This window comes from Oncorhynchus nerka, linkage group LG26, assembly GCF_034236695.1.
Source record: "Oncorhynchus nerka isolate Pitt River linkage group LG26, Oner_Uvic_2.0, whole genome shotgun sequence".
NCBI lineage: Eukaryota > Metazoa > Chordata > Actinopteri > Salmoniformes > Salmonidae > Oncorhynchus > Oncorhynchus nerka.
The window spans coordinates 10,481,927-10,499,400 of NC_088421.1; the positions used below are offsets into that span (position 1 = coordinate 10,481,927).

Consider the following 17,474-nt stretch of genomic DNA (forward strand, 5'->3'; position numbering starts at 1 on the left):
TTTGATGGTTCGTCGGAGGGCATAGCGGGATTTCTTATAAGCTTCCGGGTTAGAGTCCCGCACCTTGAAAGCGGCAGCTCTACCCTTTAGCTCAGTGCTAATGTTTCCTGTAATCCATGGCTTCTGGTTGGGGTATGTACGTACAGTCACTGTGGGGACGACATCCTCGATGCACTTATTGATAAAGGCAGTGACTGATATGGTGTACTCCTCAATGCCATCGGAAGAATCCCGGAACATATTCCAATCTGTGCTAGCCTATACAAAGGAGAATTCATATACAAATATCCATAATGGAATGATCCAAATAGATATCAATATTCTAAATATGAACAAATGTACAAAAATTCACATAAATAATAATACTGTAATAACTTAAAATATACAAATGCTATTTTCTGCATTATGGCAAGAGAAACAATCTCCTCTGTTTGATTTGGGATGAGTGATTCCCTCCCTACACAGACGGAGAGGTCTCTCGCTTGATTAGGGCACAAAAACAATCTGCCTAAATACCTATATTAATCCAAGTGTTCTGCCTAATCACTACACCCCTGGTCCATTGGTCCATGGAACAAACCCCTGGACAGACACCTAGGTCTATTAATTTGCCAAACATTCTACCCCTGGCCAGTGGATAGAGCAGTCAGACCTCATGTCCGCTTGGCTGGCATGCTCAGTCTGACACACTGATTGTCTCAGTCTTAAAGGGCTCCAGTTGAACTCATTACAATGGCTCACAGCACATTAGTGCTCCAGCTACATCTAGGGGCAGCCAGTCACAATGCCTCGCTGCCAGATCAGCCGCAACAGGCAGGCGCCACATAGACAAGCTATTGGTGCCTGCCAAGACAGACAGAAGGAGTCTTTGTCAGAGCAAAGGTAGAGGCCCTCGTTTCATTCTCCTCCAATGAGGAGTGGAAGATCAGGATCACAGCCTGAACTAAGAGTCTAAACAGACTGGATGGAGACACAGCTGCAGACATTCAAGGACACAAACATGCACATACAGTAGATATGTATGGGGTGTGCTTTTACACCTGCATTGTTTGCTGTTTGGGGTTTTAGGCTGGGTTTCTGTACAGCACTTTGAGATATCAGCTGATGTACGAAGGGCTATATAAATAAATTTGATTTGATTTGATTTGGGTGGAGAGACAGAGAGACAGACAGAGATGGAGAAAAAAATATGATGCATCAGACCAGGAAAGTGAGGAACTCATTAAACACAGTTTAAATGAGCTGTTAGGGTGAGCAAGACCTGCCCTCTGGTGGGGGTTCTTCAACATCACAACTATTTATCTTACTAGTTCAGTCAAGGCAACAGTAAACATCTCGTCCCCCCACAATAACATGCAAAGACTGGTGTAACTAAAGTACCATTAATTTAAACAATTAAATAATTCTATTGACAGTCATTTAGCCAACATATATTTTATTCATTTCATATAAAAAAAACAAATATTTAAAAAATCAAAACAGGTGCTTATTTGAACCTTTCTTCACAGGGACTCAAATGTAAAAAGCCCACCAGTCACATAGTCAGTCCCAGATAGGGTAGGACATCAGGGCCAGACTCACATCATCACTTTGTAGGCAACTCCAACTTGTAGTCCGCTCAAATTCATTACAACCAGTTCGGCAGTCATTTTGAAGCAGGGTGCTACAGCAACCCTCCACTAGGAGGCAGGGTGAACCTAGGACATTTCACTTCTCTTCTCTCATCTCCATTCCTCCCTCCATGCCCCATTCATCCCACATACGTGCCTGCCTGTCAGTCTCCCTCTCCCTCCATTATTTTTACCCCTTTTCTCCAATTCTCTCGCCCTTCTCTTTCGGCCCTGAGCTCTTCTGCTCTGATCGGTTCCAGACTTGCCACTGAGCTCTTCTTGCCGATTCAACATTCCACCGTTGGAGACGATAACACAATCCCCCTCACTCCTCCGTCTCCTTCCATCCTCCCTCCCCCTCTCTCTCCTCAGCCCCATTCGTCCGGTCTACAGAGCAGAGAAGAGCTGGTTTTGAAGCGTGGCTCACTGGCCCACCAAGAGTTTCTATCTAAAACTTCTCCAAAGCATTCCATGGAGCAGGACAGCAATCCGGTCATGAGAAGGAGCGAACTGTAGGAGGAATGTTATGAGGGGGAAGAAAACATCTGTCTTTGCCTCCTATTCAAACGGGAACCCAGAGGTTAGGGTTTTGGTTGATTCCCTGCATTGAATCTAGTTGTGACCTGTTAGAAACCTTACTTTCCTCCTCCCAATAATGTACAACACAAGGTTAAGACATGACAAGGGGAAATAAGATGGATGAGTTGATCTTTCTATTTCTAAATATTTGAATAATGGGGTGGATCGTTTCCCTTTTCAAACTAGTTCTTTGGTTTTCCTAGCTGTATTTTGCATTGATATAGAGGGTACCCCTTAAGTAAGGTTCTCCAGTACCTTGTGGAATATACCACATACAAAAGTTTGTTGCAACATCCAGAAATGCAATACTGTATGTTATTTCATAGTTTTGATGTCTTCACTATTATTCTACAATGTAGAAAATAGTAAAAATAAAGAAAAACCCTGGAATGAGTAGGTGTGTCCAAACTTTTGACTGGTACTGTACATGTTGACTCACGTCAGATGTGGCACTTTTCAAGTGAATGACCTACAGGTGACCTAAGTTACACAACATGACCAAAAGTATGTGGACATCTGTTAATCGAAAATCTTGTTCCAAAATAATGGGCATTAATATGGAGTTGGTCCCCCCTTTGTTGCTATAACAGCCTCCACTCTTCTGTGAAGGCTTTCCACTAGATGTTGGAGCATTGCTGCGGGGACTTGCTTCCATTCAGCCACAAGAGCATTAGTGAGGTTGGGTAATTAGGCGTTGCTCGCAGTCGGCGTTCCAATTCATTCCAAAAGTGTTTGATGAGGTTGAGGTCAGGACCTCGCTTTGTGCACATGGGGCATTGTCATGCTGAAACAGGAAGCACAAAGTTGGAAGCACAGAATCGTCTAGAATATAATTGTATACTGTAGCGTTAAGATTTCCCTCCACTGGAACTACGGGGCCTAGCCCAAACCGTTAAAAACAGCCCCAGACCATTAGTCCTTCTCCACCAAACTTTACAGCTGGCATTATGCATTCGAGTAGGTAGTATTTTGCTGGCACCCGCCAAAGCCCAGATTCATCCGTTGGGCTGCCAGATGGTAAAGCGTGATTCATCACTCCAGAGAATGCGTTTCCAGAGTCCAATGGTGGTGAGCTTTACACCACTCCAGCCTACGCTTGGCATTGAGCATGGTGATCTTAGGCTTGTGTGCCACTGCTCGGCCACGGAAACCCATTTTCATGAAGCTCCTGACGAGCAGTGTGTGGCTGACGAACGGGTGTGGCTGAAATAGCCGAATCTACTCATTTGAATGGGTGGATATACATACTTTTGGATATATAGGGTATGTTTTCCATGGCTGCAGGTCAGTGTGTAATCATACCACCAACAAACACAGACATTAACATGGGAAATCTAACCCTCCGTACCAGTCATGAGACTAACACTGACGTTCACCTACTTTACACCAGGTTACCCATCCAAAAGTCAAAGGAAGGAAATAAAACAAAAACAATTGAAAAGTATCTTAGTAATAATGCATAAACAAAGGAGTGAATGCACTGTCCTTTGCTTAAAGTAACTGTCTAGGGGCCTCCTGAGTGGCGCAGCGGTCTAAGGCACTGCAGTGCAGTGCTTGAGGTGCCACTACAGACCTGGGTGCGATACCAGGCTGTGTCACAACTGTCCGTGACCGGGAGTTCCATAAGGCGGCGCACAATTGGCCCAGTGTTGTCCGGGTTAGGGGAGGGTTCGGCCGGGGGTGCTTTACTAGGCTCATCGCACTCTAGCAACTCCTTGTGGCAGGCCAGGCGCCTGCAGGCTGACTTCACTCATCAGTTGAACAGTGCAGCTGGCGGGTGGGTGTTGAAAAGTGTGGTTTGGCGGGTCATGTATCGGAAGACGCATGACTCGACCTTCGCCCCTCCTGAGCCCTTTGGGGAGTTGCAGCAGTGAGACAAGATCAACAACAACAAAAAAGTAACTGTCTAGTGAAAATCTCACTTTTAAAAGTTCACATTCTGTTAACTCATAACCAAGTAATGTTGTTGACTTATCCTATATTCGTATTTGTGGTCAAAGCATGAACTGGAGAAAAAAAATACTTCAAAAACCTCAACTCCAACCTGTATCTCTAACAGTCTAAAAAAAATTGCTTGCTATTTCCTCATAGAGGATGATTTTATTCTCCTGTAGAGGATGGGCTGGCCAATCAGCGGTCTACTCGCATTCATATGTTTAATGACCGGTAAACTCCCGTACCATTCTGTTGTTGGGGTACACCCACACCATTCCAACAAGGAAAAGCTGCTTTTAAACATACCTAATTAAACATGATTTGAAGGAAAACTATTTCACTCGTAGTGTAATTAACTATAGGTCCTATTTCATAGAAATCTGGAAACACTGGACAGTTACTTTAAGTAATACATGTTGGCTCTTCTCGTGATTGTGGTAGAAAGTGCTAAAACAAACCCTCTAAAACCCTCTAGAATGTTACATACTAATACCCTTATCTACCCCATCACACTGTACCAAGACAACAAAAGACGGTATCGGTCTGTATCAACGTCAAATCTCTGCCCCCCCTCTCCTAATGTATGTGCAGTTGTGGTGAACAGGCCAGGGACTCTTTAAAATCACTCTAAAATCGTCTCTCTAACATCCCTGTCCTCTTCTCTTCCACACTGAAAGTATTGCTTTCCAACCAGTCTTTGCTGACGTGTCAGTCAGAACCGAAGGGAGGGAGGGAAGGGGAATGGCAACAACAAAAGCTTCACCACAACAACCAGAATTAGAAGGAGTATTCACTACAGATTCACTACAGCTGCACTGGACAAAAAAACACACAAACAAACCAAAAGGAAATATACAAAACAAACCTGAAGTTAACCTCAGGTAAATACTGTCATGGTCTCGATGGAGGCTGTGTTGATATTTGGATGATACTGAGTCTCCTGACGAGGGAAGAACTGGTGCAAAGCCTTAGTCTATGGCTTTTGGCATCTGCCTTTTAAACATAGCGACCAAAAACAGGAAGTGTTTGAAATGAAATGTGAAACTGACATTAGAAACATTATTGCTATACTACTAAGAAAAGCAGTTCATATTGTAATTTGCATATTATTAACCCCTTTGGGGAATGACTGTTTAAAGGGAATTTGATTGGCATCTGCTGCGCTCGACACAGCACAGACCTTCAGCATCTTCAACATCTTTTCAAACAGAACAGGGACATAAAATGTAGAAGCAGAATGCGTATCAGTCAGACAGTGGGTCAGTCAGTATTAGGTACTCCCAGGTGTCTTCTGCCCCGGGGGGGAGGGGCCAGTCCTGGTTGGCTGTGCTACTCCGGCTGCTCGTTGAGCTCCATGTCAGACACCAGGATGTTCTTCTCGGCCTGTTCGGAGGGGTTGGAGTTGGTGCGGCTGTAGCGCGCCCCCTCGTAAGATCCCCGGGAGCCTGCCTGGCGCCGGCGGTACAGGTAGATCACGCCCGCGATGAGGATCACCAACCCCAGACCCGTCACCATGATCACAATCAGAGTGGGCAGGTGGTCCTCTTCAGCTGAGACAAACAGGGAGGGAGAGAGAGAGAAGGGGAGAAAGAGTGAGAGAGGGACATTACAGATTTAAACAAATCTAACATTTGATGACTTGAACAAACAACATGGGATATCCTATCCCTACTTACAGACTACCACCAAAGCTTCAGCACCTGCAACGGAAAAGATAACATTCGAGTTGTGTTGTCAGCTTAGAGATTGCTTTTTGCAGATATAAATTAAGCACAGTAAGCGGTTATACAGCTTTGCTATCACTGTGTACACGTATGACATTGTCCATAGTGTTATTTGTCTGCGCTACAGGGTGAGGCCTTCCTTACTGCGTGGCCGTTTGCAGATGACTCCGTGTGTGTGGTTCTTGCAGGGGCCTGGTTTCCAAAGGCCCGTGTTGCTCTGGATCCAGAAGCAGGTGTTGGGAAACAGCATGCTCAGGTTGGTGCCCTGCACCTCCCAGTTAGTGAACTTCACCTCAGCACTCTCAGACCACATCAGACTGCCCCCTGCAGGACAACACCAGGAACAACACGCACACACACACACACACGCACACACACACACACACACACGCCTGTCTGAAGAATATCTTGAAATAGCCCTGGAATACCCTAATGCAAAAAGGTGTGTATAAATCATGTATGTAATATATTAATGAGTATATGGATAGCATATGTCACTCTGATAAATTACTCTTCTTACAGTAGTCATTAGATTATATGATACAGTATATGATATTTACATGTTTTTAACAGTCTGTGTATACTTTTCACTGTGTACATCCTGAGGAGTTCCTTACCTTTGGAGTTAAAGGTCATACCCAGCCAGGCTCCATGGGCCTGCTCCTGGTAGCCCTGGATGTGTTCCCACACAAAGCCATTCTCTGTTTCATCCAGGACCGACAGCAGCTGGCCACCCACTGGGGGGTGAGAAAGGGTGAGAGAGAGAGAGAGAGAGAGAGAGAGAGAGAGAGAGAGAGAGAGAGAGAGAGAGAGAGAGAGAGAGAGAAAGGGAGGATCAGATACCCATATTGAGATAATTAAATGCGGTCAGAGAGGAGTTGACAGACAGAGAAAAAGAGAGATGATGATGATGAGGGAACATTAAAGTGGGAAATCAGGAGATAAAAAAGTGAGTGCATTTCAATAAAAGCTCAATGAATCACAACTAACTTAGACTTATTGGCGTATTTGGTCATTGACGTCAGTGCTGAGCGCTGAAAGCTCTCTCCGTGATAACAGCGATTGAATGGAGAGAACTGTAATGTACTCTTGTGTTCTTTTAGTGTCACAATGTGCATGTAAAGTGTAACATAGAGAATGTTTGTATTTGTATTTATTATGGATCCCCATTAGCTAGATATAGAGACTGTTTGTATTTATTATGGATCCCCATTAGGTAGATATAGAGACTGTTTGTATTTATTATGGATCCCCATTAGGTAGATATAGAGACTGTTTGTATTTATTATGGATCCCCATTAGGTAGATATAGAGACTGTTTGTATTTATTATGGATCCCCATTAGGTAGATATAGAGACTGTTTGTATTTATTATGGATCCCCATTAGCTAGATATAGAGACTGTTTGTATTTATTATGGATCCCTATTAGCTACATATAGAGACTGTTTGTATTTATTATGGATCCCCATTAGCTAGATATAGAGACTGTTTGTATTTATTATGGATCCCCATTAGGTACATATAGAGACTGTTTGTATTTATTATGGATCCCCATTAGCTAGATATAGAGACTGTTTGTATTTATTATGGATCCCCATTAGCTACATATAGAGACTGTTTGTATTTATTATGGATCCCTATTAGCTACATATAGAGACTGTTTGTATTTATTATGGATCCCTATTAGCTACATATAGAGACTGTTTGTATTTATTATGGATCCCCATTAGCTAGATATAGAGACTGTTTGTATTTATTATGGATCCCCATTAGGTAGATATAGAGACTGTTTGTATTTATTATGGATCCCCATTTGCTAGATATAGAGACTGTTTGTATTTATTATGGATCCCCATTAGCTACATATAGAGACTGTTTGTATTTATTATGGATCCCCATTAGCTACATATAGAGACTGTTTGTATTTATTATGGATCCCCATTAGGTAGATATAGAGACTGTTTCTATTTATTATGGATCCCCATTAGGTAGATATAGAGACTGTTTGTATTTATTATGGATCCCCATTAGGTAGATATAGAGACTGTTTGTATTTATTATGGATCCCCATTAGCTAGATATAGAGACTGTTTGTATTTATTATGGATCCCCATTAGGTAGATATAGAGACTGTTTGTATTTATTATGGATCCCCATTAGCTAGATATAGAGACTGTTTTGTATTTATTATGGATCCCCATTAGCTAGATATAGAGACTGTTTGTGTTTGTATTTATTATGGATCCCCATTAGCTAGATATAGAGACTGTTTTGTATTTATTATGGATCCCCATTAGCTAGATATAGAGACTGTTTGTATTTATTATGGATCCCCATTAGCTAGATATAGAGACTGTTTCTATTTATTATGGATCCCTATTAGCTAGATATAGAGACTGATTTGTATTTATTATGGATCCCCATTAGCTACATATAGAGACTGTTTGTATTTATTATGGATCCCCATTAGGTAGATATAGAGACTGTTTGTATTTATTATGGATCCCCATTAGCTAGATATAGAGACTGTTTGTATTTATTATGGATCCCCATTAGCTACATATAGAGACTGTTTGTACTTATTATGGATCCCCATTAGCGGCTCTTCCTGGGGTCTGGCAAAAGTAAGGCAGTTATACAATTTTAAAAACATTACAATACATTCATAACTGATTTCAGAACACACAAAGTGTGTGCCCTCGGGCCCCTACTCCACTACTACATGTCTACAACAGAAGATCCTAGGGTACGTGTGTGTATAGTGCGTATGTTATCATGTGTGTGTACGCATCAAATCAAACTTTATGTCACACGCGCCGAAAACAACAAGTGTAGGCTTACTTACAAGCCCTTAACCAACAGTGCAGTTCAAGAAGAGTTAAGAAAATATTTACCAAATAAACTAAAGCAAAAAATAATTAAAAAGTAACACAATAAAATAACAATAACGAGGCTATATAAAGGGGATACCGATACCGAGTCAGTGTGTGAGGGTACAGGTTAGTTGAGGTAATTTGTACATGTAGGTAGGGGTGAAGTGACTATGCATAGATAATTATGTGCATGTGTCTGTGTGTATGTGTATGTGCATGTGTCTATGCCTAAGTTTGTGTTGCTTCACAGTTCCGCTGTTCCATTATCTGTTTTTTAAATCTGATTCTACTGCTTGCATCAGTTACCTGATGTGGAATAGAGTTCCATGTAGTCATGGCTCTTTGTAGTACTGTGCGCCTCCCATAGACTGTTCTGGACTTGGGGACTGCGAAGAGACCTCTATGTCTTGTGGGTTATGCATGGATGTGCATGGGTGTCTCGGGGCTCCCGAGTGGCGCAGCAGTCTGAGACACTGCATCTCAGTGCTAGAGGCATCACTACAGACCCTGGTTTGCTTCAGGCTGTATCATAACCGGCCGTGATTGGGAGTCCCAAACAAGGGCACTGCGTTCATCCACCTCTGGCCTGCTCGCCTCCCTACCACTGAGGAAGTACAGTTCCCGCTCAGCCCAGTCAAAACTGTTCGCTGCTCTGGCCCCCCAATGGTGGAACAAACTCCCTCACGACGCCAGGACAGCGGAGTCAATCACCACCTTCCGGAGACACCTGAAACCCCACCTCTTTAAGGAATACCTAGGATAGGATAAAGTAATCCTTCTCACCCCCTTAAAAGATTTAGATGCACTATTGTAAAGTGGCTGTTCCACTGGATGTCATAAGGTGAATGCACCAATTTGTAAGTCGCTCTGGATAAGAGCGTCTGCTAAATGACTTAAATGTAATGTAAATGAGTCCCATACGGCTGCGCACAAATGGCCCAGCGTCGTCCAGGTTAGGGTTTGGCCAGGGTAGGCCGTCATTGTAAATAAGAATTTGTTCTTAAAATTACTTGGCTAGTTAAATAAAGATTGAAAAAATAAGTCTGAGCTGTGTGCTAGTTGTTTAAACAGACAGCTCGGTGCTTTCAACATGTCAATACCTCTCACAAATACAACTAGTGATGAAGTCAATCTCACTTTGAGCCAGGAGAGATTGATTATTAATGTTTGCTCTCTGTGTACATCCAAGGGCCAGCTGTGCTGCCCTGTTCTGAGTCATTTGCAATTTTCCCAAGTCCCTCTTTGTGGCACCTGACCACACGACTGAACAGTAGTCCAGGTGCAACAAAACCAGGGCCTGTCGGACCTGCCGTGTTGATAGTGGTGTTAAGAAGACAGAGCAACGCTTTATTATGGACAGCCTTCTCCCCATCTTAGCTACAGTTTATCATTACGTTTTGACCATGACAGTTTACAATCCAGGGTTGCTCAAAGCAGTTTAGTGACCTCAACTTGCTCAATTTCCACATTATTTATTACAATATTTAGTTGAGGTTTAGGGTTTAGTGAATGATTTGTCCCAAATACAATGCCTTTAGTTTTTTAATATTTAGGACTAACTTATTCCTTGCCACCCATTCTGAAACTAACTGCAGCTCTTTGTTAAGTGTTGCAGTCATTTCAGTCGCTATAGTAGCTTTACTCAAAGCCAGTGGCATGTTGTTAGTAAAGATTGAAAAAAGTAAGGGGCCTAGACAGCTACCCTGGGGAATTCCTGATTCTACCTGGATTATGTTGGAGAGGCTTCCATTATAGAACACCCTCTAAATTCTGTTAGACAGGTAACTCTTTATCCACATTATAGCAGGGGGTGGAAAGCTATAACACATGTTTTTCCAGCAGCAGACTATGATCAATAATGCCAAAAGCCGCACTGAAGTCCAGCAAAACAGCCCCTACAATCTTTTTATCATCAATTTCTCTCAGCCAATCATCAGTCATTTGTGTAAGTGCTGTGCATGTTGAATGTCCTTCCCTATATGCGTGCTGAAAGTCTGTTGTCAGTTTGTTTACTGTAAAATAGCATTGTATCTGGTCAAACACATTTTTTTCCAAAACGTTACTAAGGGTTGGTAACAGGCTGATTGGTTGGCTATTTGAGCCAGTAAAAGGGGCTTTACTATTCTTGGGTAGCGGAATGACTTCTGCTTCTCTCCAGACCTGAGGGCACACACTTTCTAGTAGGCTTAAATTGAAGATATGGCAAATAGGAGTGGCAATATCGTACGTTATTATCCTCAGTAATTATCCATCCAAGTTGTCAGACCCTGGTGGCTTGTCATTGCTGATAGACAACAATATTTTTTCACCTCTTCCACACTCACTTTAAGGAATTCAAAAGAACAATTCTTGTCTTTCATAATTTGGTCAGATATACTTGGATGTGTAGTGTCATCGTTTGTTGCTGGCATGTCATGCCTAAGTTTGCTAATCTTGCCAATTAAAAAATCATTAAAGTAGTTGACAATGTCAGTTGGTTTTGTGACGAATGAGCCATCTGATTCAATAAATGACAGAGCTGAGTTTGCCTTTTTTCCCAAAATTTCCTTGAAAGTGCTCCAAAGCAATTTAGTATAATTCTTTATGTAATTTATCTTTGTTTCATAGCGTAGTTTCTTCTTCTTTTTATTCAGTTTAGTCACATGATTTCTCAATTGCCAATCGTTTGTACAGCCAGACTTATTTGCCATTCCTTTTGCCTCATCCCTCTCAACCATACCATTTTTCAAATCCTCATCAATCCACGGGGATTTAACAGTTTTTACAGTAATTTTCTTAATGGGTACATGCTTATTGGAAACTGGGATAAGCAATTTCATAAATGTGTCAAGTGTGATGTCTGTTCGCTCCTCATTACACACCATGGACCAACAAATATTATTTACATCAACAACATAAGGTCACTATGACCTCTCCTACACTATATTAGGCCCAGCCTTTGGAACTTTGTATTTCCTAGATATGGCTACTATATTGTGATCACTACATGCGATGGATCTGAATACTGCTTTCAAGCACATGTTGCTGATTTCATTCTACCCTGGTAGGTTGCCGACAGAAGGTTGCCGACGTCAACTTCAAAATCATAGAGGAAGGAGTAGGAGTAGGCATAGTGGCCGCAGACACAGGTACCCCCAGCAACAAAGGTGCAGGAGATGAGGCGGCAAAACTATTTGTTATTTTGAATTCGCTTCGGGCCTCTCGTTGGGAGAGCATTGCGGGAGGACTGCTTTGCGGGAGGCCGCCCTCTTCGGCTTCCACAGCTCAAGACATGCGACCATCGTTGATTGCCATGCTCCTCTTGCTGTGCTCCTTCGACTCCGCTATCAGATGGGGAAAGTGTGGCAAGAGATGGCTCCCCTGGTGAACGAACTCCTGGCAACACCGGCCAGTCGGATAACGACAAACGACAAGGCTGAGATGCATCCAACAAGCGTGAAACGCCGTCCAGCCATCGGCGTAGGTAAGGAAAACATTTCACACTGCGTTTTCCCTAGTTTTTTACGTAGGCTGGTGACCTGCATAATCAAGGAAGCCACCTCAAGCCTTTAATCCTCGGCAGCAAACAATTGCCGCATTGGAACTCTGAGTGATCCGGTTTGTCCCCAAAAAAAAGCGTAGTAGATAGAGCTCCTACAGGGCTGGAACCATTAATTTACTTCTCCAGACAAGGAGGGCTCCATTGGAAAACTAATCTGGGACTAACTTTGTTAGCTTGATGGCTAGCAGTTTAGCTAGGTTAGCGACTCTTTCAAGGAGGCTTTAACCTGTCAGTTAAGCGGGATTCCAGGACAAGAAATAGCGTTCCTAGTTACTAAAACCGCGTCGCGGAATCCACTGGTGTGCGTCCAAAATGGCATCCTATTCTCTACAGGGCACTGGTTAAAAGTAGTGTACTACATAGGGAAATGGGTACCATTTGGGACATAGCCGATGTGCATGTAAAAAGACTAAGGAGTGTCTGGCTGACTAAGGGCATTGGCAGTTGACAGAGTGTCCTCCTTACCCTTCCTGCAGGAGGAGTGGGCGTCGGTCTGCAGCCGGAGGTTCTGCAGGTTGAAGGAGTAGCAGTGGTTCCTGAAAGGCACCCAGGCCCAGTCGCCCAGAGAGTGAGGGCACTGTCCTGGGAAACTCCACTTGTGCACCACAGCCTCCTCTGGTGGAGAGAGAGAGAGAAAGAGAGAAAGAGAGAGAGAGGGAAAGAGAGAGAGAGAGAGGACAGGGCTTACACACACTATTTAACTTACACACATGTTCATATACTGTATTACCCTATTGATAAGGCACACACACACACAAACATGCACACAGACATGTATGCACACAGACACACACACACCTGTATTAATCTGACAGATGGCAGCGTCCAGTTTAGCTTCACAGGGGGTCATAGTCCACTGCCCCACCGTGGTCATGTGACCACATCCAGACAGTGTATTAGGCTCCCCATCCCGCCAGGCAGTGTAAATCAGGTCCTCCTCGCCCAACCAGCTGAAGCTCCGTCCCTGAGTTTGGAACAGAGGAGGAGTTAATCATAATATTCTGACCCCAAATTGGTCAATAATATTCTTACCTCATTGATCAATCTAGTTAAATCAACCTTTGAAGATCTGATTATATCAATGTAATATTGATTTGTCGTGATACAGGGCCTCACCCCATAGTTGTAAAGGCCTATCCATGCTGGGAGGTGTAGGCTGTTCATCAGCAGGGTGAGGTAAGCCTGTTGGTAGGGGTCTCTCACTGAAGCCAACGTCCCGTTCAGAGACTCGCACACATGCAGCGCCCCCATCCAGTCCAGGCGCTTCTTCACTATGCGGTACGACACCCCACCCAGGTCCAGGGCTCCGGACAGGGAGGAGGGCAGGAGGGCAGTGCCAGGGGGCAGAGCTGGGTCTAAGGAGACAAAGTTAAATCAGTATATAAAGGTAACTGTTTCTGCTGACTGATATAAACACAACTGTTTAATATATCAGGTATGTGTTTCAGTAGGTGCAGTACTATGTAACAGATTCACACAGGAATGTTTGTCTGTTACATAATTCACACTGGTTAGTTATGTTATGCACTGTTGAATTGCAAGTGGCTGTGCTGTTTGGAGTTGTGACATCTCCTGTACCTTGTTTCTTCTGGCAGATGTAGCCATGGTTCTCCATCTTACAGGCCCGGGATGCCCACATGCCCGTATTTTTTGTTGGGTTCCCATGGATCATCACCACACAGTTCCCCTGTTAGGTGACAATGATGTCATCAACAATGGACATGACAAATCCTGGACCCACGGACCAAATATGTGTCCCAAATGGCATCATATTCCATATATAATGAACTACTTTTGACTAGAACCCTAGTTCTGAAGTAGTGCACTATGTAGGGAATAGGGTGCCATTTGGGATGCCACCAAAGACTGGATTAATATAGAAAAAGATTAGACCAGGGTGGTATGTACCGGAGTCTTGTTGTGGAGAGAAAAAGATTAGACCAGGGTGGTATGTACCGGAGTCTTGTTGTGGAGTGGTCCACTGTTGTCCAGGGGTTCTCCAGAGGCCCAGTTGGTGTAGCTGAGGAGTCCAGGACGAGCCCACTGGAAGTGGCCTTTAGAGTCAGACGTCAACCCCAACCACAGGTCAAAACTCACATTGGACAACAGAGTTGTGACAAAGGCTGTGGGAGACAGCATGCATGATGTGATTCAGTGCTTCCCAAACATTTTTCATCACTGGAGAACTGGACAAGTTATAAAAGTTATAAAAAGCTCTCTAAGGTCTGCAATAACTGACATGACACCCCCCCCACGCCGAACGCCCGATAGTTTGGAAACCACTGATGTTATTGATGGTGTATGTGTGTGTTTGCTCTGGCGCGCGCGTGTGTTTGTTTGTGTGTGCGTGTGTGAGTGTGTGTGTGCGTGCGTCAGTTGAGTATAAAACTACCTTGCTCCACGTGATTGGGCACCACAGCCAAGGCTCCTCCTTGAAACTCACACATGAGCCTGGCTCCTGACCATATGGCCTTCTGGTTCTCCTCATGACCAAACACCTTATAACACTACACACACACAAACAGGAAGGTCAGAGGTCAGGTCAGGAAGGACCACCATGCTCTCACATGTAACATAACCCAGGAGAAACCAGTACCTCAGGTGAGAGGTCTGTTTTAGATCTAACGTGAGATCTGATAACAACTGAGAGTCTAAAACGGAAGATCAAATCAAAACATAACACAGTAATGTCACATTCATATAACTGTCACATCTTTATCAGCACAGTAGAAACGACATAACCCAGGAGCCCTACCTTGTGCAGGAAGGGGCTCCAGCCATTGGGGCAGCCCATGGGGGCAGGGGGGTGGAGGGTGTGGGTGGGATGGTGCCTGTGACATTCACTCTCTTACAGACGTAGGGCAGGTCTGAGTGGCATTTCTGATCTGCCCACTCCGCTGTAGAACGTTTAAGAATGAAAGATGAATTATTATTATTTTTTTAAATCACAAAATATGCTATTTACAGGACAAACTGCACAAGTATCCCAGAATCCTCACCTTTGCTGACTGACATGTGGACACACTTGCGGTCGCGGCTGAGTGGGTGTGGCCTGCCGAGTGCCCAGGACACATAGTTGAGCACAGAGTGGTCTGACCAGTGGAAACGGCCATCGTTCTCATACGTATGAAGCCCCACCCACCAGTGGTCCCCCTCTACCTTGGTCATCTGCAGGCGAGGGAGAAAACACACGTGACCTCTAGTCATGCACATTTGACCTCCAGTGACATGCAGCGATGTACAGTACAGCATAGACTATTGGCTTGGATAAAACAGCTCATGTCCATCCATGTGGTGGTTGGTACCATATGTAGAGATATGAAAGTGCCCATGTGGATGTTTAATTTTGTCACGTTCGTCATGAACATGCAGTAGTTATAAAAGGGTTACAACTTTTTTTATGAAGGGTTATAAAGGTTATGTAGCACACCTTGTGCACTAGGAAGGCCTCCTTCTCAACAGTGGATGTGTTACTTTATGAAGGGTGCCTCGTGTCTGTGCCTCGACCTAGGTTGGGCAAAACTAAACATGGCGGTGTTCGCCTTAGCAATCTCACTAGGATAAAAACCTCAATTCCTGCCATTATTGAAAGAGATCGTGATACCTCACATCTCAAAATAGGGCTACTTAATGTTAGAGCCCTCAATTCAAAGGCAGTTATAGTCAATTAACTAATCACTGATCATAATCTTGATGTGATTGGCCTGACTGAAACATGGCTTAACCCTGATGAATTAACTGTGTTAAATGAGGCCTCACCTCCTGGTTACACGAGTGACCATATCCCCCATGCATTCCGCAAAGGCGGAGGTGTTGCTAACATTTACGATAGCAAATTTAAATTTACAAAAAAAAAGACGTTTTCATCTTTTGAGCTTCTAGTCATGAAATCTATGCAGCCTACTCAATCACATTTTATAGATACTGTTCACAGGCCTCCTGGGCCTTATACAGCATTCCTCACTGAGTTCCCTGAATTCCTATTGGACCTTGTAGTCATAGCAGATAATATTCTAATTTTGGTGATTTTAATATTCACATGGAAAAGTCCACAGATCCACTCCAAAAGGCTTTCGGAACCATCATCGACTAAGTGGGTTTTGTCCAACATGTCTCTGGACCTACTCACTGACCTAGTTTTGTCCCATGGAATAAATGTTGTGGATCTTAATGTTTTTCCTCATAATCCTGGACTATCAGACCACCATTGTATTATGTTTGCAATCACAAAAAATAATCTGCTCAGACCCCAACCAAGGAGCATCAAAAGTCATGCTATAAATTCTCAGACAACCCAAAGATTCCTTGATGCCCTTCCAGACTCCCTCTGCCTACCCAAGGACGTCAGAGGGCAAAAATCAGTTAACCACCTAACTGAGGAACTCAATTTAACCTTGCGTAATACCCTAGATGCAGTTGCACCCCTAAAAACTAAAAACATTTGTCATAAGAAACTAGCAGCATTCCCCAAGAGAGGATGGCTTTCACTTCAGCAGTAATACATTCATGAGGTTCTTTGAGGAAAAGATAATGATCATTAGAAAGCAAATTACAGACTCCTCTTTAAATCTGCGTATTCCTCCAAAGCTCAGTTGTCCTGAGTCTGCACAACTCTGCCAGGACCTAGGATCAAGAGAGACACTCAAGTGTTTTAGTACTATATCTCTTGACACAATGATGAAAATAATCATGGCCTCTAAACCTTCAAGCTGCATACTGGACCCTATTCCAACAAAACTACTGAAAGAGCTGCTTCCTGTGCTTGGCCCTCCTATGTTGAACATAAGAAACGGCTCTCTATCCACCGGATGTGTACCAAACTCACTAAAAGTGGCAGTAATAAAGCCTCTCTTGAAAAAGCCAAACCTTGACCCAGAAAATATAAAAAACTATCGGCCTATATCGAATCGTCCATTCCTCTCAATTAAAAAAAAAAAGCTGTTGCACAGCAACTCACTGCCTTCCTAAAGACAAACAATGTATACGAAATGCTTCAGTCTGGTTTTAGACCCCATCATAGCACTGAGATTGCACTTGTAAAGGTGGTAAATTACCTTTTAATTGCGTCAGACCGAGGCTCTGCATCTGTCCTCGTGCTCTTAGACTTTAGTGCTGATTTTGATACCATCGATCACCACATTCTTTTGGAGATTGGAAACCAAAATTGGTCTACACGGACAAGTTCTGGCCTGGTTTAGATCTTATCTGTC

The 17,474-nt window shown here is 43.5% G+C and overlaps 1 protein-coding gene across 1 annotated transcript in view; it reads right to left on the reverse strand.

Moving 5' to 3' along the window:
• Positions 1-1,418: 1,418 nt before the first annotated feature.
• The window catches only part of LOC115110251 (C-type mannose receptor 2-like), a 47,713-nt gene continuing 31,657 nt past the window's right edge, over positions 1,419-17,474 (reverse strand). The window contains 13 exon segments of the mRNA XM_029635748.2: positions 1,419-5,674; positions 5,801-5,824; positions 5,993-6,172; positions 6,466-6,585; positions 12,730-12,879; positions 13,063-13,228; positions 13,381-13,619; positions 13,843-13,951; positions 14,221-14,387; positions 14,657-14,771; positions 15,020-15,060; positions 15,063-15,161; positions 15,264-15,432. Coding sequence (XP_029491608.2) covers positions 5,454-5,674; positions 5,801-5,824; positions 5,993-6,172; positions 6,466-6,585; positions 12,730-12,879; positions 13,063-13,228; positions 13,381-13,619; positions 13,843-13,951; positions 14,221-14,387; positions 14,657-14,771; positions 15,020-15,060; positions 15,063-15,161; positions 15,264-15,432 — 1,800 coding nt within the window. The 3' untranslated portion in view covers positions 1,419-5,453.